General features: G+C 45.9%; 1 protein-coding gene across 1 annotated transcript in view; it reads left to right on the top strand.

Moving 5' to 3' along the window:
- Positions 1-16,938, top strand: part of KDM5A (lysine demethylase 5A) — a gene marked incomplete at its 5' end in the record, with an annotated part of 40,620 nt that extends 23,682 nt beyond the window's left edge. Inside the window, 4 exon segments of the mRNA XM_056517856.1 lie at positions 2,247-2,406; positions 8,754-8,974; positions 10,880-11,290; positions 16,258-16,938. Coding sequence (XP_056373831.1) covers positions 2,247-2,406; positions 8,754-8,974; positions 10,880-11,290; positions 16,258-16,479 — 1,014 coding nt within the window.
- Between the last annotated feature and the right edge of the window lie 4,681 nt (positions 16,939-21,619).

The raw sequence follows: 21,619 nt of genomic DNA, 5'->3' as shown, positions 1-21,619 counted from the left end.
GTTTCAACTTACGATGGTCCAGAAAAGACCATTGTATGTTGAAACTATTGTATGTTGAGGCCATTGTAAGTTGAGGGATCACTGTAGAGTCTAGGTGGGGGGGGGAGGGGCGAGGTAGGGGGGGGGGAATGGATAAGTTGCACCTGAGGAGCATTTGAGATCCAAGGACGGACATCTGGGTGCCGAGGTGAGGGGGAGGGGAAAGGGCGTGATTGTCACCTCTCCTACATTTTAGCATACTATGTCAACAGGACCAGGTAAGTTATATCAGTTATCTAGGGTGGGATGCGAGTAATACAGTGGGTCGCATCGAGGGGTTTGTATTTGAGCCAGGGGGGAAACTTTTTTTTTTAAATCAACTGGTGCCAGAAAGTTAAACAGATTTGTAAATGACTTCTATTAAAAAAATCTTAATCCTTCCAGTACTTTTTAGGGGCTGTATACTACAGAGGAAATGCTTTTCTTTTTTGGATTTCTCTTCTGTCACGACCACAGTGCTCTCTGCTGACCTCTGCTGTCCATTTTAGGAACTGTCCAGAGCAGCATATGTTTGCTATGGGGATTTTTTGTTTCTGCTCTGGACAGTTCCTAAAATGGACGGCAGAGGTCAGCAGAGAGCACTGTGGTCGTGACAGAAGAGAAATCCAAAAAAGAAAAGCATTTTCCTCTGTAGTATACAGCCCCATAAAAGTACTGGAAGGATTAAGAATTTTTCATAGAAGTAACTTACAAATCTGTTTAACTTTCTGGCACCAGTTGATTTAAAAAAAAAAGTTTTACACCGGAGTACCCCTTTAAAGGACGTTGAGAAGTAATTGTTCTGGTGCCCAGGACATAAAAAATGGCTATTCATTATATTGGTTAAAATGAACCTGTATTTAAGTCATGTTTTAAACTTAAAGGGGTATTCCAGGGAAAAACTTTTATTTTTTTTTATAGATCAACTGGCTCCAGAAAGTTAAACAGATTTATAAATTACTTCTATTAAAAAATCTTCATCCTTTCAGTACTTAAGAGCTTCTGAAGTTAAGGTTGTTCTTTTCTGTCTAAGTGCTCTCTGATGACATGTGTCACGGGAACCGCCCAGTTTAGAAGAGGTTTGCTATGGTTATTTGTTTCTAAACTGGGTGTTTCCCGAGACAGGGGTCATCAGAGAGCACTTAGACAGAAAAGAACAACCTTAACTTCAGAAGCTCTTAAGTACTGACAGGATGAAGATTTTTTAATAGAAGTAATTTACAAATCTGTTTAAATTTCTGGAGCCAGTTGATATATATATATATATATATATATATATATATATATATATATATATATATAAAAAAAGTTTTTTCCTGGAATACCCCTTTAAGAGTAGAGTTTATGTTGTCTGGGTAAGGCTGCGTTCACACGGCCGTCTGTCCCCGTTTTTTTTTTTTATCCCCGTTTCGGTTCCGTTCTTTCAGGCTGTAAACTAATTAAAAATGGTTTAAAAAAAAATCCCATTCATGCCAATGGGATTTTTTTTTACATCTGTTTGTACCCGTCTGCGCTCATTTCCGTTTTTTTGACTGCAGAAAAAAACGGCACATGCAGTATTTTTTGTTCCAGCAAAAAAACACATACGGTAAATTTAACACTGAAGTCTATGGAAAACGGATCAACCTTTAATGTCATCTGTTTTTTCAATCGTTTTTTTGATCCGTTTTTACTTCTTTTTTGTTTATTAACTGAACAATAACAGATACAAACGGATACAAACGGATAACATCCATTTGCATCCGTTATTGTCCGTGTTTTTTTTTACATCCGTTTTTATTTTTGACGGGAGAAGAGCGCCTAGACGGCCTTGTGACCGCAGCCTGACACGTGCCGTGTGTATTTGGATACTTACCATATCATTCATAGAGAATCCCATCTTGGAGCCGCCTGCTGTATATTTAGCTGAATGAACCTTCTACACATAGACGGGTATTTATAGGATTTCCTCGCCTGCCCATCAGTCTCCTTATGGTAGCGTCTCCGGAGACCATCATTAAAACTATTTATTTTCATTTTCTCTGGAATGAAACTCAACCCTGTCCCGGTGGATCGGCTGTAATGTGGATTCCTTATATATATATCATCTTATTTACTCTATTGCCGCTCTGCCTTAAAGGGGACATGTCACATTTTAGAGGCAATACGTGCATTTCAATAATACTGTGTTAGCAGTTAGATTTTTTGGGGGAGGGATAATAATCTCTCTTTCCTTTTTTCTTTTTTAGGATACCGGTAGCATCAAGTCCTGCAGCAGCTTAGAACCCAACCTGTTCTGTGACGAGGAGATACCCATCAAGTCAGAGGAAGTTGTCAGTCACATGTGGACCACTCCGTCCTTCTGTGCGGAACACGCGTACTCCTCCGCCTCCAAGAGCTGCGTGCAACGTAAGTAGGATCTGTATTCACCCTGGCTGGACGTGGGGTAACCAGTAATATTAAAGGGGTATTCCCACCTTAACCCCTTAATGACCGGACCAATTTTATTTTTGCATTTTCGTTTTTTTCCTCCTCGCCTTCTAAAAATCCTAACTCTCTTATATTTCCATCCACAGACCCATATGAGGACTTGTTTTTTGCGTCACCAATTGTACTTTGTAATGATATCACTTATTTTACCATAAAATGTACGGCGCAACCAAACAAATATTATTTGTGGGAAAATTGAAAAGAAAACCACAATTTAGCATATTTTGGAAGGTTTTGTTTTCACGCTGTACATTTTCCGGTAAAAAGGACGCGTTTTCTTTATTCTGTGGGTCCATACGATTAAAATGATCCCCATGTTATTCGCTTTTCTATAATTGTACCGCTTAAAAAAAAATCTCAAACCATTTTAACAAAATTAGTATGTTTGAAATTGCCCTATTTTGACCACCTATAACTTTCTAATTTTTCCGTATATGGGGCGATATGAGGGCTCATTTTTTGCTCCATGATCTCTAGTTTTTTTCAGTACCACTTTTGCTTAGGTTTTACTTTTTATTCATTTTTTATTAACTTTTTTTTTAATACAATTTGACAAAAAAGCAGCAATTTGGGATTATTTTTTTTTTTTTTACGTTTACGCCGTTCACCGTACGGGATCATTAACTATATATTTTAATAGTTCATACTTTTACGCACGCGGCGATACCAAATATGTGTATTAATTTTTTTTTTTTACGCTTTTTTGGGGGGTAAAATGGGGAAAAACGGACATTTTACTTTTTATTGGGGGAGGGGATTTTTCAAATTTTTTTTATTTGACATTCTTTTACTTTTTTTTTTATTTTTTACACTTTTTATGTCCCCATAGGGGACCATTCATTGCAATCAGTTGATTGCTAATACTGTTCAGTGCTATGTAGAGGACACAGCACTGATCAGTATTATCGGTGATCTTCTGCTCTGGTCTGCTCGATCTCAGACCAGAGCAGAAGACCCCGTTAGACGGCCGGAGCCAGGTGAGGGGACCTCCGGCCGCCATGCTGGATGATCGGATCCTCGCGGCAGCGCTGCGGCGATCCGATCACCCATTCAAACTACCGCGATGCCGCAGATGCTGTGATCTGTATTGATCACGGCATCGGAGGGGTTAATGGCGGACATCCGCGCAATCGCGGATGTCCGCCATTGCCGGCGGCTCCCTGGCTGCTGATATCAGCCGGGACCTGCCGGGCATGACGCGAGCACCGCTCCGGTGCTCGCGATCATGTCGGCGTGTAAATGTACGTCATGGTGCGTTAAGTACCAGGTCACCATGACGTACATTTACGTCCATTGTCGCTAAAAGCTGATTGGTGGGGGTCTGAATACTGGGACCCCCGCAGATCCTGAAAACAGGTACATACCGTATATACTCGAGTATAAGCCGAGTTTTTCAGACCTTCAGAAGGGATTGACAGGAGGAGAGTTCAGTCGAGTATAAGCCGAAGGGGGCGTTTTCAGCATGAAAAATCGTGCTGAAAAACTCGGCTTATACAGTGGTCTTCAACCTGTGGACCTCCAGATGTTGCAAAACTACAACTCCCAGCATGCCCGGACAGCCATCGGCTGTCCGGGCATGCTGGGAGTTGTAGTTTTGAAACCTCTGGAGGTCCGCAGGTTGAAGACCACTGCTGCCTGAGGGGATGATGTATTTCCCACCCTATGCTTATAGTCGAGTCAATAACTTTTCCTGGGTTTTTGGGGTGAAATTAGGGGCCTCTTCTTATATTCGGGTCAGCTTATACTTGAGTATATACGGTAATGGTCCCCAAGCCAGCATAGCCACTACTCCATTTATTCTGTATGGAGCTGCGAGATGTTTCCGATCTATGAAGTTAAAAACTAGGGATGTCCCAATACCATTTTTTTAAAGTACGAGCAGCGATCCTTTTTTTTTTTTTTTTTTTTTTTTTTTTTTAAGTACTCGCCGATACCAATTACCGATACTTTTTTCTATGTCACATGACAGTTTTTATTTATTTATTTATGTATTTTTTATGGAAAAAGGTTCATTCTTTTTTTTTTTTGTATTTTTTTTTTATTAGAGGAAGGGCTTTTTTTTATATTTAAACCTTTATTAGGGAAGGGGTTAATTCACATTTTATTATTTATTTTATCCAAAATTTTTCCACCCTTTTTTTTTTTAGTCCCCATAGGGCACTATTACTTGCAGTCTGTAGATTGCATACAATGATCAGTGTGATGTCATAGCATAGCATTGATCAGTGTTATCGGTGTTCCTTTACTACTGCCTACCTTGGTTAGCAGCAGTAAAGGAGCGACGATTGGATGGTACGGTAAAGGACCTCCGCCGTCCTCACAGCTGATCGGGATACCGCGATTTCACTACAGTGATCCTGATCAGCATCCCTGAGCTAACCGGCAGGTAACTTCAGGACTTTTAGATGCCGTGATCAACTTTGATTGCGCCGTCTAAAAGGTTAATGCCGGACATTACTGTGATCGGTGATGTTCGGCATTAGCCAGAGATCCTGGCTATGACGCACGCTCAACTGCTGGGCATAGTTCAGTACCTCCCGCCGGCGAGTATCAGATTAGGTATCGCGGACATGTGCACGAGTACAAGTACTCTAGTATCAGTATCGGGACCTCCCTATTGGAAACGTTCACCGGCTCCATAGAGAACAGTGCACTCAGCTCGTTCTTGGGACAATCTGTCCCCCTTCTCAAGATCAGTAGGGGTCCCAGTGTTTGAACCCGCACCGATCAGCTGATCATTCACTATCCTATGGACGGGGGATGAGTATACACTTTTAAGCTTACAGCAGCTTTTCTGCGCTGATACATTGTAACAAAGCAGCCCAGGTTTTCAGCCTCTGAATGTAAACAAGAAACGCCTCATTCTGTGACAGCAAGTAGAGATCTTTAACCCCTTAGGGAGTCAGCCCATTTTCACCTTAAAGGGGTACTCCGCCCCTAGACATCTTATCCCCTATCCTTTGGATAGGGGATAAGATGTCAGATCGCCAGGGTCCCGCTGCTGGGGACCCCGGGGATCTCCGCTGCAGCACCGCGCTATCATTACTGCACAGAGCAAGTTCGCTCTAAGCGTAATGACGGGCAATACAGGGGCCGGAGCATCGTTACGTCACGGCTCCGCCCCTCGTGACGTCACGGCTCCGCCCCCTCAATACAAGTCTATGGGAGAAGGCGTGGCAGTCGTCACGCCCCCTGCCATAGACTTGCATTAAGAGGGCAGGCCGTGATGTCATGAGGGGCGGGGCCATGACGTCACGCTGCTCCATCCCCTGTATCGCCCGTCATTACGCACAGGGCGAACTCGCTCTGTGCAGTAATGATAGCGCGGTGCCGCAGCGGAGATCCCCGGGGGTCCCCAGCAGCGGGACCCCGGCGATCTGACATCTTATCCCCTATCCTTTGGATAGGGGATAAGATGTCTAGGGGCGGAGTACCCCTTTAAGGACTGAGCCCTTTTTTGCAATTCTGACCACTGTCACTTTATGCATTAATACCTCTGGGGTGCTTTTACCTTTTATTCAATTTTTTTGTGATATATATACTACTTTAACATAGTGGTAAATTTTCGTCGTTATTTGCATCCTTTCTTGGTGAAAAATCCCCAAATTTCATGAAAATTTTGCATTTTTCGAACTTTGAAACTTTCTGCTTGAAAGGAAAATGGACATTCCAAATAAATTATAAATACAAATACAATATGTCTGTTTTATGTTGGTAACATAAAGTTTACATGTTTTCACTTTTTGAAGACATCAGAGGCTTCAAAGTAAAGCAGCAATTTTCTAAATTTTCATGAAGAATTCAAAATCAGAATTTTTCAGGGACCAGTTAAGTTTGAAGTGGATTTGAGGGGCCTTTCTGTGAGAAATACCCCATAAATGACCACATTATAGAAACTGCACCCCTCAAAGTATTCAAAATGACATTCAGAAAGTTTGTTAACCCTTTAGGTGTTTCACAGGAATAGCAGCAAAGTGAAGGAGAAAATTCATTTTTTACACTCACGTTTTCTTGTAGAGCCATTTTTGGAATTTTTTCAAGGGATAAAAGGAGAGAAAACCCCCCAAAATTTGTAAATGGGGGGGGGGGGGGAGGGGGGGATAAATGTCCGTTAACTTATACCGGAATATCGGTATAAGTTATCAGCCCTAACCTCCACATAGCATCGGTATCGGCCCTAAAAAACGATATCGGTCGATCCCTATTTTTTTTTTTACACTAACAGGTTCATGTAGACCCCAACTTTACCTTTTCATAAGGGGTAAAAGGAGAAAAAGCCCCCCAAAATTTGTAAAGCAATTGCTCCCGATTACGGAGTATGTGGCCCTAAACTGTTTCCTTGAAATAGGACAGGGCTCCGAAGTGAGAGAGCGCCATGCTCATATGAGGCCTAAATTAGGGATTTGCATAGGGGTGGACATAGGGGTATTCTATGTCATTGATTCCCAAACAGGGTGCCTTCAGCTGTTGCTAAACTCCCAGCATGCCTGAATAGTCAGTGGCTATCCGGAAATGCTGGGAGTTGATGTTTTGCATCAGTTGGAGGCTCCGTTTTGGAAACACTGCCATACAAGACGTTTTTCATTTTTATGGGGGGGGGAGGACACAACAGTATAAAAGGGGGTGTATATGTAGTATTTTACCCTTTATTTTGTGTTAGTGCAGTGTAGTGTTTTTAGGGTACATTCACATGGGCGGGGGTTTACAGCGAGTTTCCCGCTAGGAGTTTGAGCTGTGGCGTAAAATTTGTCCCAGCTCAAACTTGAAGCAGGAAACTCACTGTAAACCCGCCCGTGTTATTGTACCCTGTACATTCACATGGGGAGGCAAACCTCCAGCTGTTGCAAAACTACAACTCCCACCATGTACTGGCAGACCTGGCATGCTGGGAGTTGTAGTTTTGTAACAGCTGGAGGCACATTGGTTGGAAAACCTTAGGTTCTGTTACATAACTCAGTATTTTCCAACCAGTGTGCCTCCAGCTGTTGCAAAACTACAACTCCCAGCATGTACTGATCGCCAAAGGGTATGCTGGGAGATGTAGTTATGCAACAGCTGGAGGCAAGCAACTACAACTCCCAGCATGCCGAGATAGCTGTTCGTGCATGCTGGGAGTTGTAGTTTTGCAAGATTTAGGCGAGCAGCGGGGTCTGAAATTCCCACGGACGTACCTATACGCCCTGGGTTCTTAAGGATCTGGGACGCAGGTTGTACCTGTACGCCCTGCATCCCCAAGTGGGTAAAATACCTAGCGGTCACATGGCTCACGTCATGCCGAGTTTGTTGCAGAAATCATTTACCATATTCAACACCATCCATGTGATTTTCGCTCCAAAATTCTGCCCCATTACCTTTTATGTGAGGATTTTTAAAGTCTGCATACAGAAAAGAGGCTGGTCACTTATTGGCAGGTTTCTGTGTCGAAATTGCATCAGGTGTCACAATGCGGATTAGCCCGATTGTATAGAGATATTTCGCATCCAAAATAGCAACCAAATTGTTGTGTTAAAAAGTAAAAATCTTTCATGAATAAAATTAAAAAAAAGTAAAAATCTGGAGCATAAATCCAAAGGAGACTTTAAAGGGGTATTCCGGCTTTATACATCTTATCCCCTATCCAAAGGACAGGGGATAAGATGTATGATAGCAGGGGTCCTGCCGCTGTCTCTGAGAACGAGACGTGAAGTCATGGCCATGCCCCCTCATGATGTGACGCCACGCCCCCTTCATTCATGTCTATGGGAGGGGGTGTGAGGTCACGGCCACGCCCCCTCCATTTATGTCTATGGGAAGGGGTGTGAGGTCACGGACACGTCCCCTCCATTCATGTCTATGGGAGGGGGCGTGACGGCCGTCACGCCCCCTCCCATAGACATGAATGGAGGGGACATGGTGTGGCCATGACATCACGTCTTGGAGACAGCGCCCGGCACAGATTGCGGGGGTCCCTGCGGTGGGACCCCTGCAATCATACATCTTATTCCCTGTCCTTTTGGATAGGGGATAAGATGTATAAAGCTGGAATACCCCTTTAAATTTGTATTTTGGATTTCGGATATAGATATGAGTATGCATTATTTATTTGTTGCCCCAGCACTGTATTATAAGTTGTATAAATCCAGAAGACCCCTTTAATAAAACTGGTTTAAGGAAAAAGTGGGAACCAACCTCAAAGTCTGATCGGTTGCAGAACGTTTTTCTAGAGAAGATTCTTATTGAAATTTACCTTGAATTTCATAAAATTTTTGTTCTTTCGTTTCTTAAAGCTTCAAACACTCCCCGAAAGCAACCACGGAAGACCCCTCTGGTGCCTCGCAGCCTGGAGCCCCCCGTTCTGGAGTTATCCCATGGAGCGAAGTGCCAGCTGGAGGAGCTGATGATGTTAGGGGACCTGTTAGAAGTCTCTCTGGATGAGACACAACACATTTGGCGGATACTGCAGGCAACACATCCCCCGTCGGAGGAGCGGTTCCTGCATGTCATGGAGGTAAGGATCCCCCCCCCCCCCCTCTCCTGCCCTTCAGGACACTCTCATTAAAACTCCTTTTTGTTATTGCACTCCTTATTGTAAATAAAACAAAGTTTTTGTTTTATTTGTGTTTAAAAAAGCTGCCACTAGGTGTCTCCCTACTTGTCCAGAGCACATTTCCCCCCATCTCTTGCACAGACTTTGGACTCCTGCTGGCCTTCAAAAATCAGGAAATGCAGTCTGTAGTGCTGAGGGGGGGGGGGGGGGGGGTGGAGCCTTAGCCAATCATAGCTCATCTCACACTGAACTGCTCTGGGCTGTGTGTAGCAGAGTGAGGGAGGAAGTTCTCCCCTGTATGGCTTCAGATGATGTCACGCCTGCTGGGGAACACCCCTTCCCAGTCTGTGAATCTGACTGAGAAAATACAGGGCAATATCAAGGTAGAAAACTAACAAATAATAAAAATAAAGGCAGGGGGTGGTTTATCATGATGGGGGCAGTGACCGGGGAGGATTATAAAATGTAATAAGATTTTGACAGGTTCTCTTTTTTTCATTTTCTACCTTGATATTGTTCTGTATTTTCAGCTCAGTCAGATTCACAGACCGGGAAGGGGCGGTCCCCAGCAGGTGTGACATCATCTGAAGCCATACAGGGGAGAACTTCCTCCCTCAGGGTGCATGCACACCACGTTTTTTCGATACAGTTCCCGTATCAGGTTTTTGATGAAAAACGGATTTCTCAAAACCTGACTAAGGCTGGGTTCACACCTCGTTTTGTACTTACGGTTCCCGTATACGGCTGGGAGGAGGGGGCGGGGCTTAATTGTGGCGCCCGCACTCAGCCGTATAGGGAAACCGTGTTAAATGCATGTCTATGAGCCGACCGGAGTGAACCGCAGCCTCCGGTCGGCTGCGTTTTCGTCCGTATGCGGTTTCCCGACCGCAGGCAAAAACGTGGTCGACCGCATTTTTGTCTACAGTCGGGAAACCGCATACGGCCAAAAACGCAGCCGACTGGAGGCTGCGGTTCACTCTGGTCGGCTCATAGACATGCATTAAATATGGTTCCCCTATACGGCTGAGTGCGGGCGCCGCGATTAAGCCCCGCCCCCCCTCCTCCCAGCCGTATACGAGAACCGTAAGTACAAAACGAGGTGTGAACCCAGCCTAACCTGTATCAAAACGTGTGTACAAATTTCAACCCGTATACGGTTTATAAAATGATGTCCTGTTGCATCTGTTTTTTTAAGAAAAAAATTTATACATTTTTTACTTTTCATTCCATTCCAAAGTTTCACTTGTTTGATTGAAATCCCCCCTCCCCCCAAAAAAACACTGTGCAAAGTAAAAAACCATATGGTGAAGACCGTATGGAACCGTAAGCACATGTATGGTTCCCATTGACTCCCATGTTAAAAAAAAAACGTATACGGTTTAATACGGTTTTTCACCCAGACCAAAAAACGTGGTAGACTACGATTTTGGGTACGGGTAAAAAAAACGAACAAAACCGTACGGACCAAACCGGATGATGCAACTGTATACGGGAACTGTATAGCAAAAACGTGGTGTGCATGCACCCTCACTCTGCTACACACAGCCCAGAGCAGTTCAGTGTGAGATGAGCTATGATTGGCTAAGGCTGCACACACAGCCTTCAGCACTCCAGACTGCATTTCCTGATTTTGGACTTCAGCAGGAGTCCAAAGTCTGTGCAAGAGATGGGGCGGAAATGTGCTCTGGACAAGTAGGGAGACACCTAGTGGCAGCTTTTTTTAAACACAAATAAAACTTAGAAAACTAAAAAAAAATTTAAACAAAGTAAATTAGAAAGATGTTTTATTTACCATGAGGAGTACAATAGCAAAAATTAGTTTTAATGAGAGTGCCCACTTAATTGTTATCGGTTTGGTTTCCACAGGATGACAGCCTGGATGAGAAGCCCCTCAGACTGAAAAGTAGGGATTCTTCCGACAAGAAACGCAAGCGGAAATTGGAGCGAGCGGAACAGTTCCTGGGCGAGGGAAAGCAAAGGTCCAAGGACCTGAAGAAACTGGACAAGACCAAAAAGAAGAAGCTCAAGCTGGGACACGACAAGGCCAAGGAGCTCAGTAAATTGGCCAAGAGGCTAGCCAAAGAGGAGGAGCGCAAGAGGAAGAAGGAGAAGGCGGCAGCCGCCAAGGTGGAGCTCACCAAAGAGCTGATCGAGAAGAAACGGGAGAAGAAGGTGCTGGACATCCCATCTAAGTATGACTGGTCCGGGGCCGAGGATTCCGACGATGAGAACGCCATATGTGCGGCCCAGAACTGCCAGCGGCCCTGCAAGGACAAGGTGAGGGGATATGGCTGGCCCTGGGGGTCGGGGATAAAGTTTTCTGCACTTTTCCTTATATTGCACACCTCTCCTGACCTATAACTGAGGATTTGCTATAGAGATCGACCAATATCGTTTTTTTAGGGCCGATACCGATAATCGGTGGAGGTTAGGGCCGATAGCCGATAACTTATACCGATATTCCGGTATAAGTTATTGGCCATTTATCCCCCGTGACACCGCTGCAGATCATTGATTTAAAGCGGGCGCTTTAAATCAATGCACTGCAGTGGCTTTTGCGGTGCCATAGGCCGCCGCCGCCGCCACCCGCTTCTCTCCCCCTACCCGTCAGGGTGGTCCAGACCATCCTTCCTTCCTGTAGTGTCTGGCGGCATTCCGGGTGGAGGGTGAACCGGTCCGGGCTGTCCTTCTTCTCCGGGGGTGCTCTTCTCCACTCCGGGCAGGCTCCGGCCTAGTAACGCAGCATAGACGCCACTGCGCAGTGACGCCCGTGCGCAGCGACGCACCTGACGTCACGGTGTAGCAGCGTCTATGCAGCGTACTAGGCCGGAGCCTGCCCGGAGTGGAGAAGATGACCCCCGGAGAAAAAGGACAGCCCGGACCGGTTCACCCTCCACCCGGAATGCCGCCGGACACTACAGGAAGGATGGATGGCCCGGACCACCCCCATTACGGGTAAGTTTATTTTTTTTTTTATTGACTCGGAGGGTGGGGGAGGAGCCCGACCGGTATAGCGCTATGGTCAAAAATCCATACCATGGGAGGAAAAAAACAGTATCCGGTTCATATCGGTATAACGGCCAGCACTACGGTGGGGGGTTCGGTGGGTCGGGGGGGCGGTCGCGGTGCGGCGGGGGCGGTGCGGTGGGGCATTATCGGCTTATCGGCAAACTAATTACCGATACCGATAATGCCCAAAATCATGATTATCGGCCGATATCGGCCATACCGATAATCGGTCGATCCCTAATTTGCTACAGTTGCATCCAGATATAGACAATACTGACGTAGATATAGACCAGTGTTCTCAAACTGCGGCCCTCCAGATGTTGCAAAACTTCAACTCCCAGCATGCCCGGACAGCCAACGGCTGTCTGGGCATGCTGGGAATTGAAGTTTTGAAAAGTGGAAGCATTAATTTGCCTTTTGTTATCAATGTGGATCCTCTGGAGAAGGCAGACAGGTGTTTGGCTGTCCGGGCATGCTGGGAGTTGTAGTTTTGCAAAGGGGAAGCTTTATTTTGCCTTTTGTGATCAGTGTGGATCCTCTAGAGAAGGCAGACATGCTGGGAGTTGAAGTTTTGCAAAGGAGAAGCCTTAATTTGCCTTTCGTGATCAGTGTGGATCCTCTAGAGAAGGCAGACATGCTGGGAGTTGAAGTTTTGCAAAGGAGAAGCCTTAATTTGCCTTTCGTGATCAGTGTGGATCCTCTGGAGAAGGCAGACATGCTGGGAGTTGAAGTTTTGCAAAGGGGAAGCCTTAATTTGCCTTTTGTGATCAGTGTGGATCCTCTGGAGAAGGCAGACAGGTGTTTGGCTGTCCGGGCAAGCTGGGAGTTGTAGTTTTGCAAAGGGGAAGCCTTAATTTACCTTTGGTGATCAGTGTGGATCCTCTGGAGAAGGCAGACATGCTGAGAGTCAAAGTTTTGCAAAGGGGAAGCCTTAATTTGCCTTCGTGGTCAGTGTGGATCCTCTGGAGAAGGCAGACATGCTGAGAGTTGAAGTTTTGCAAAGGGGAAGCCTTCATTTGCCTTCGTGGTCAGTGTGGATCCTCTGGAGAAGGCAGACAGGTGTTTGGCTGTCCGGACATGCTGGGAGTTGAAGTTTTGCAACATCTGGAGGGCCACAGTTTGAGACCACTGATATAGACAATACTGACTCCCCTGTGCCCCCCTAAGGCCAGTAACCCGACAATCCCATTTTTCTTTTTTTTTTTTAGGCCGGTGACTTCTGTCCTGTATTAAGCGGCTTCTGTTTCTTGGTCTCGTGGGAAGAAAATCTGCATTTCTTTGCGGATTTTCTCAGCATAAAATAATCCTCTTTTAGGTTAAAAAAAAAAAAGAATAGAATAGAATTGAACAGCTTCCCGTACACCTTGTGCCGAAATTCTTTAGGTTCCTGACTGGAAGGAGTTAATCCTAAGACATTCAGTAGAACGTACATGCTGGGCTTTGTAGTGCTCATCATTAGCAGTGTAAAGCATCTCTGTCACCCCTTTAAAGGGGTACTCCGCTGCCCGAGTTTCGCTTTGGGGTGGGCGGCGGGGTCGTGATGTTACGGCCACGCCCCCACGTGACATTACACCACGCCCCCTCCCGTAGACTTTCATTGAGGGGTGGTGTGCGTTGCAGTGACGTCACTACCTCGCCGCCCGCATCCAAACGAATGCCAGAGGTCGTGGGGGTCCCAGCGGCAGCACCCCTGCGATCAGACATCTTATCCCCGAACCTTTGCGGGCTATTTTAACTCGTTAAGTGCCAGTGACTGCAGCGTTTACACAGCGTTGGACACGTGTCATTGGTGGGGCAGTGGTTGGATTGGATGGAACTGGTCTGTCGTCATGGCAGCCAGAGGCCTGTACTAGGTCTCCATGGTTGCCATGACAACTACTGCCACAGGCAGGCAGAAGCAGTGGATCACTGATAGAAGGAATCAGTGTAATACTAGAGTATGTACAGATGGCGCACCAGAGAGGATAATGGACAGGAACCGACGCGTTTCATGTGCAGCGCTCACCTTTAGTCGTATGGAGAGACTCTAGACCGGAGTTTCCCAACCAATGTGCCTCCAGCTGTTGCAAAATTACAACTCCAAGCATGCTCAGGCTGTTCAGGCATGCCAAGAGTTGTAGTTTCCCAACAAGTGTGCCTCCAGCTGTTACAAAACTACAACTCCCAGCATGCCCGGACAGCCGTTGGCTGTCCGGGCATGCTGGGAGTTGTAGTTTTGCAACAGCTGGAGGCATCCTGGTTGGGAAACACTACTCTGAACCCAAGGGAAGGACAATCCTCCATCCATGGTTTCCCCTAGAGGTTTCCTTCACTGGGGTTTTTTCCCCTCTCCTAAGTGCTGGAGGCTGTCCGGGCATGCTGGGAGTTGTAGTTTTGCAACAGCTGGAGGCACATTTGTTGGGAAAGTACAACTCTTGGCATGCCTGAACAGCTTTTGGCTGTCTGGGCATGCAGGGAGTTGTAGTTTTGCAACAGCTGGAGGCACACTGGCTGGGAAACACTGCTCTAGACACACAATCATACAGAAAAAAATGTATAATGGTGGATACAACACAAAATAACATAACATCACACAGAAAAAAGAGAGGGTATGATTTAAAAAACATGTAATTTAAAAAAAATATATATATATTAAAAAATCCCTCATAGTATATATAAAAAAAAAATAGAAAATACTGCATAAACGGAACTTTCCATCTCAGTAACTAAAACCATGAAAGAAGTTTAAAAAAAGCCAGATATCTTGTCCATTATCCGGTCTTTGTCGGTTCTGGAATAAACTTCATTTTACGTAATATGGACGAGCAGGATTTCTTCTTCATTTAATGTAATATTATAGTATTTCATTGATCTGTATAAGCAATCAATGATTGCTTATAGAAGTCCTCTAAGTGGAGTGTTAAAAAATAATAAAAATAAATAAAAATTAAAATATTTTATAAATCCATAAAAAACAATCTCCGTAATAAAGAAATGAAAATTGCCGCCATTTTGAAATAAAAAATAATAAAAGAAATGTTTGGTATTGTCGCCTGTGGAAACGTCCGCACTGTGAATGGCATAAATAAAATAATAAAAAAATAATAATCCATATTAGGAAATTGCAGTAGTTTGATCAGATCACATCCCAGTAAAATATTGAATAAAAGATCAAAAGGTCCGCTCTACGCCAAGGTACCAATAAAAACTACAGATCACGACGCAAAGAATAAACCCAATTGGCAGAAAAATAAAAAATAAAGATATAGGGGTCAGAACAGGGCAATTTTAAGTATACTCTTATTTTCTTTTTTTTTTTTTATTTCTTTTTTTTTGTTAAGTCAAAACTAGTAAATTATAAAAAATAAAAAAAAGTAGTAAACTATAAAAATAAGTGTTTTTATTATTATTAATAATAATATATAATAAAATAATAATCATAATAAATAATCAGAAAATAATATATAATAAAAATAATAAAATATAAATAATAATAATAATCATAATAATAATGATGATAATCCTCAGCAACTAATAAATAACAAAAATAATGATGATAATGATATTAATAATAATCATAATAATCAGAAAATAATAAAATAATTATAAAATATAAATATTAATCATTATTAAAAAAATTTAATAATAGTAATAATGATGATAATCCCCAGCAACTGATAAATAACAAAAATAATAATAAAAATGATGATAATGATATTAAAAATAATAAGGATAATAAAATAAATAACCCATATAAATTGTGTATCATTGCGATCATACTGACCTAAAGAATCAACATAAGTTTGAACCCCCTGCCGCCATTAAGGGGTTAAACAGAATGTAGAGTTGTGTCTTGTATCCACTTACTGCGCTATTGAAGACGCCACAACTGTAATCAGCCGGTTCAGGAATGGATAAAGGCGTTAGGTAAACTCTTAAAGGGGTACTCCGCTGCTCAGCGTTTGGAACAAACTGTTCCGAATGCTGCAGCCGGCGCCGGGAGCTCGTGACGTCATAGCCCCGCCCCCTCGTGGTGTCATGCCCCGCCCCCTCAATGCAAGTATATGGGAGGGGGCGTGATGGCATGAGAGGGGCGGGGCTACGACATCACGAGCTCCCGGCTCCAGTGTTCTGAACAGTTTGTTCAAAAGCTGAGCAGTGGAGTACCCCTTTAAGAGGGTCCTGAGGGTCTTGTGTATTGTTGTCTCCCCTCCTCCATCTTTTCCGCTTTAACCCTGTCTGTTCTCTTCCCGCAGGTGGACTGGGTGCAGTGTGACGGCGGCTGTGACGAGTGGTTCCATCAGGTCTGTGTCGGCGTCTCCTCCGAAATGGCGGAGAACGAGGATTACATCTGCACGAACTGTAACCAAAAGCGAGTCCCGGGCCCCTGCCTGCCCTGCCCCCCCTGCCCGCCCACCTTGACTTTCACCCCTGGTTTCCCGTTGCCCACCATCGAGGTGAAGCAGGAGGTCAGCTAGCAGAGTGGATTTATTTTATTTCCTTTTTATTTTGTTTCCCCTCCATAGACTGGTTAACCCTTTCCTGCAGAGCCGTCTGTTGTTAGGTAGCGCCCTCGGCCTCGCACAGCGCCCCCCGGCCCCCCGATCATTGGACTGCAGCTCTGTGGGGAAGATAAAACTGTTCTCCCCCCTCCGGTACCTACATGATCCCACCCATCCACTTTTACCTAATGGAAGCCAGAATGCTGCAGGATGCGCACACACGATGGCTGCGGGGGGCGTGGCGGTCATCCTCACGGGTGAAGTATGAATGCCGAGGGTCCCAGGAGCCACGTGGAGGGGGGATATGACTTTGGCCGCTCCCGGTGTGGGTGATGGGTGTCGCGTTTTTAGAAAATCCCCCGGGGAAGGTCGGAGCCGTCTTCCCTTTCTTCTTTCTGTGACTACTGACTGTTGTATAAATAGTTTTCTCTCCTATCCACGCCTGGCATCTGTATAGAGTCACCTAGCTGGCCTCTTCTGTTCTGTTCTTGGGAAAGTTGGGTGAGAAGCCACGTCCGCCACTTGAACTGCTATCTTTCTGAGACTCCTGGCCGGTTCTCCGGGATGTGTCCCAGGAGACTGGGAAAGTTGGGTGAGAAGCCGCGTCCACCATCTTTCTATCCTCTGGGATTGGGAAAAGCTGGGTGACAACCCTTGCCGGTTATCACGCATCTTTTTTCCAGATTCGCTTACGATGCAAATTTATCGATGGGGAAGAATACAGTCACCCCTGTCGTCAGTCATGTGACTGAACGGCTGATCTCCCACAATGCACTGCTCAGAAAGCTTAAAGGGGTACTCCGCTGCTCAGCGTTTGGATCAAACTGCTTCGAACGCCGGAGTCGGGAGCTCGTGACGTCATAGCCACGCCCCCTTATGACATCACACCCCACCCCCTCAATGCAAGTCTATGGTAGGGGGCGTGACAGCCGCCTTGCCCCCTCCCATAGACTTGCATTGAGGGGGTGGGCGTGACGTCATGAGGGGGCGGAGCTATGACGTCACAAGCTCTTGGCGCCGGCTCCAGCGTTTGGAGCCAAGAGCTTGTGACGTCATAGCTCCGCCCCTTTATGACGTCACGCCCACACCCTCAATGCAAGTCTATGGGAGGGGGCGTGACGGCTGTCACGCCCCCTCCCATAGACTTGCATTGAGGGGGCGGGGTGTGATGTCATAAGGGGGCGGGGCTATGATGTCACGAGCTCCCGACTCTGGCGTTCGGAACAGTTTGTTCCAAACGCTGAGCAGCGGAGTACCCCTTTAAAAGGGTACTCCGCTGCCCCAGCGTTCAGCACATTTTGTACCGAACCCTTGGATCGAGCGGCGGGGGTCCTGAAGTCACGCCACACCCCCTCAATCGGAGTCTATGGGAGGGGGCGTGGCAATTGTCACACCCCCTCCCATAGACTTGCATTGAGGGGGCGTGGCACTGACGTCCCGACCCCCGCACACTGCGTTCTAAACGAATGCCGGGTGCTGCACAGAGATCCTTTTAGGGATAAGATGTCTGGGGGCAGAGTACCCCTTTAAGGGTACGTTCACACCTGCTGCAGATTTTCTGATGGTAAGTCGAATATATGAACGTACCCTTAGGGCCCATTCACGCTATGGAATTTCTTTGCGCCGTATTCTTCCATATGCGCTGTCCCCATTGACGGTAATGCAGTCCTCGCGGAATTCCCGGCGAAAGAGCGAACGCGTTCACTCTGTCGCCGGAATAGGAATTTTCCGCGAGATTCTGCAGTGTGCTCAAAATTTCCGTAGTGTGAATGAGCCCTTATAACGTAAAGTGAAGGTTTCTCAATGTTTTTGAGTTATGTCAATGCAAATCGTTTTTGGAGAATTGTTTTAAAAATAAAAAATTCGGGAAGGCTCCGCATAGGACAAGGTAAGGTGGAGTGACGTTCTGCGGGGGCGGGGCTTGTCTGGCCTCGGCAAATCCAAAATCTGCACAGTCTGGTTATATTTTAAGACTCCTTTTGCTACTGTTTTAACTTCCAACTTTTCCAGACTCCCGAATGGTAAACAAGCCTGGTTACAAGTGATTTTAGAAGTCTCCTAAAGTCGGAGTTTTTTTGGTTGTTACCCAGCTTTACGTGTTGCAGAATGGTAAAAAATTATATATAACAATTTTCAAACCCAATGTTGCCAGTCCGGGCATGCTGGGAGTTGTAATTTTGCAACAGCAGGAGGCACACTTGTTGGGAAAAACTGCTCAAGGCAAGGTCAATCCTCCAGCCATGGTTTCCCTAGAGCAGTGGTCTCCAACCTGCGGACCTCCAGATGTTGCAAAACTACAACTCCCAGCATGCCCGGACAGCCGTTGGCTGTCCGGGCATGTTGGGAGTTGTAGTTTTGCAACATCTGGAGGTCCGCAGGTTGGAGACCACTGCCCTTGAGGTTTCCTCCACTGGGGTTTTTCCTCTTTCCTAAGTGCTGGAGGCTGTCCGGGGATGCTGGGAGTTGTAGTCTTGCATCAGCTGGAGGCAGCAAACACTGCCCCAACCTGTGTCTCTCCACTTGTTACAAAACTACAACCCCCATCATGGCCTTGGCAGGCAAAAGGCAACAGTTGGAGAGACCTGTTCTAATGCATCTAAATAGAGCTAAGTGTCGCCATGACTACAGACTACAAACAAATCCCGCGTAGTCAGATCTTGCAGTTTTATTTTTTCCCCCCCACTATTTATTGGTAATATAGAGTAACAAAATTAGCAACAAGTAAGTGACTGGCGTTTAGAGATTGTTTGTAGTCTGTAACCGTGGAAACGCATAGATCTGCGCGTAGGAGCTGAATACGTAATACGGCTAATTTTTCCATATAGTTGACTCTTGGGGCTGACAACCTCTCCTGGTCGCCGTTGTTCTACTTTATGGCAAATCTAATGAACGTCCAATGTGGCTACAATAATAATTTACAGAAATCCTCCTGTGTTACAATGTATCTCTAGAAAGAACAAAAATTTAAAGGGACAGTATCCTAAAACGGTCAATGTTAAAGTAGATGTGCAGCCATAGAACACTTATCCGCAGGATGGGAGATAAGTGTCTGGTCGTGTGGGGGTCCGAATACTGGGACCCTCCGCGATCTCCTGTACGGGGCCCCTGATACTGCTGTGGCTCTGCCCGTGTAGGAGGCATGTCAGCCGCAGCATGATGCTGCGGCCGACACGCCCCCCCCCCATGTATCTCTATGGGAGAGACTGATATGCAGCGTTCGTGTATTCCCACCTCTCCCATAGAGTTGAATGGATGGGGCATGTCTGTCGACTTCAGTGAGGTCAACGACACAAGCATGATGCCGCGTCCCGGTATGGGAGATCACAGGGGGTCCCAGCAGTCACCCCCCCCCCCCCCCCGCAATCAGACACTTATCCCTTGTCCTGCGGATAGGGGATAAGTATTCTATGGCTGCAGTACCCCTTTAAGTACATATGTTAAAATTCACCCTTTCATGGATGTTTCATTGGAGGGGACACCATGGGTATCGGCTGCTGCATCTAGAAGGCGCTGACGTAAAGTGAAAAAAAGGAAGTAACTCCACTACTGTCGCTTTCTGCTTCTGTTATTAATCGCCAACAGTCTGGCGGTGGACCCTTACTACACTGTCTGCTTTGTGACCCTCTACCGCCAGATTGTGCTCTCCGACATGGTGTCGCCACATTGTACCACTAGTCCCATTGACCAGCCCATTGTTGATTGTATCCCATCACTTGACCGGCAGTCCCATGCGGTCCTCTTTGTGTAACTTGTCCCAACACTGGCCACAATTACCTTGTTCTGTTGATGGGGAACTTCTCTATGGCGTAATGTGATTGTCCTACTTGGCCCCCTAATCTTCTGGAGCGGTCATTACCACTATCGGGCTTCTCCATATAGCACCTTCTCCCATTGATGTGCCATATTGTATAACTTGTTCTTTGGTTACTGGATGGTTCGATGGCTGGTGCGGCCTTTTTCCCCCAATAGGTCACCTCCATCTGTCACCAATCCTGATCTACTTGTTTGATCCTCTGCTCCCCGGCTTTTCCTCTTCCACTGTGGAGCTCCTTGTGGATTCATTACCATAGACCTTCTTCCCTAGCGCCGCGCCGGACCCACCAGTTCTTGTCTGGCTTTGGCAATGCTCGGGGGGACGCGGTTGTCGATTACTCCACCTGGTGACAGATGAATGGGGGGGCATTCATCTGTCACCAGGTGGAGTAATCGACAACCGCGTCTGGTCTTCCATACAAGTCCTCAGGGACGTTCCTCTCTACCCATGCAGGGTGTTTAGGAATTACTTACCACATTGCTCTGCTACCTTCCTTTTTATTGAAAGTCTGACCAACCATCTTTGAAGCATTTCGAGGAACCTCACGTGTACTCATTGGTCAGATGTTCTTGAGCCGAAACGCCTCGTTTTTCCAGCTGGTACTCTTTGGCAGTAGACCCATGGACTGCTTTTGGACCTCCCATGGTCTCCTGTGTCTACATTCCTAAGGCCTGCAGTTCTTCCATCCTAGTCATCCTGACTCCATTTGAAGCCGGGAAGCTTTCTTCTTCCAATAAATGCTTCCATTCCATGTAAGGTCAGACTGTTTTCTTTGGAATTCTTGGATTTCAAAGCCCCATGCTTGGACTTTCTTCTGGCTTCCACCTCAATCATTTTATCCCAAGCTCTTGGTTCCCCTGAGGGTTGTCCACTTGGGTTTCTACAGTTGTCTCTTGGCATGTCGGCCATGGTCATCTCCTTATTTTCACCCCACATAGCATTCTTTTTTCCCCTCTTTCTTCTCTTCTGGTGCCTTTATCCTGACCCCCCACCATTGCTCGCTGACTTCCTTGATGACTATGCCTTCTGGCTCTACTCTTCCACTCTTCCTGCACTGGAACCAGATCCACCTTCCATATCTCACGTCTCTCTTCCTGATCTGGCGGTGATCCTCAGACACGTTCACATTTGACCCACACTGGCTGGTTCACTACTTGATCTTCAGCCACTTTTTGCCTTTCTTACAAGCCTTTCGAGGAACCCCACCTGTGCTTTCTGGTCATATCTAGGATGTTTTGTAAGCGCAACGCCCCATTCTTCCAGCTGGTACTCTTTGGCAGTAGATTTTTCCCACCATATGAA

Source organism: Hyla sarda, chromosome 4 (assembly GCF_029499605.1).
Source record: "Hyla sarda isolate aHylSar1 chromosome 4, aHylSar1.hap1, whole genome shotgun sequence".
In the NCBI taxonomy this organism is placed as follows: domain Eukaryota; kingdom Metazoa; phylum Chordata; class Amphibia; order Anura; family Hylidae; genus Hyla; species Hyla sarda.
This window is presented reverse-complemented; position numbering and strand designations above follow the sequence as displayed.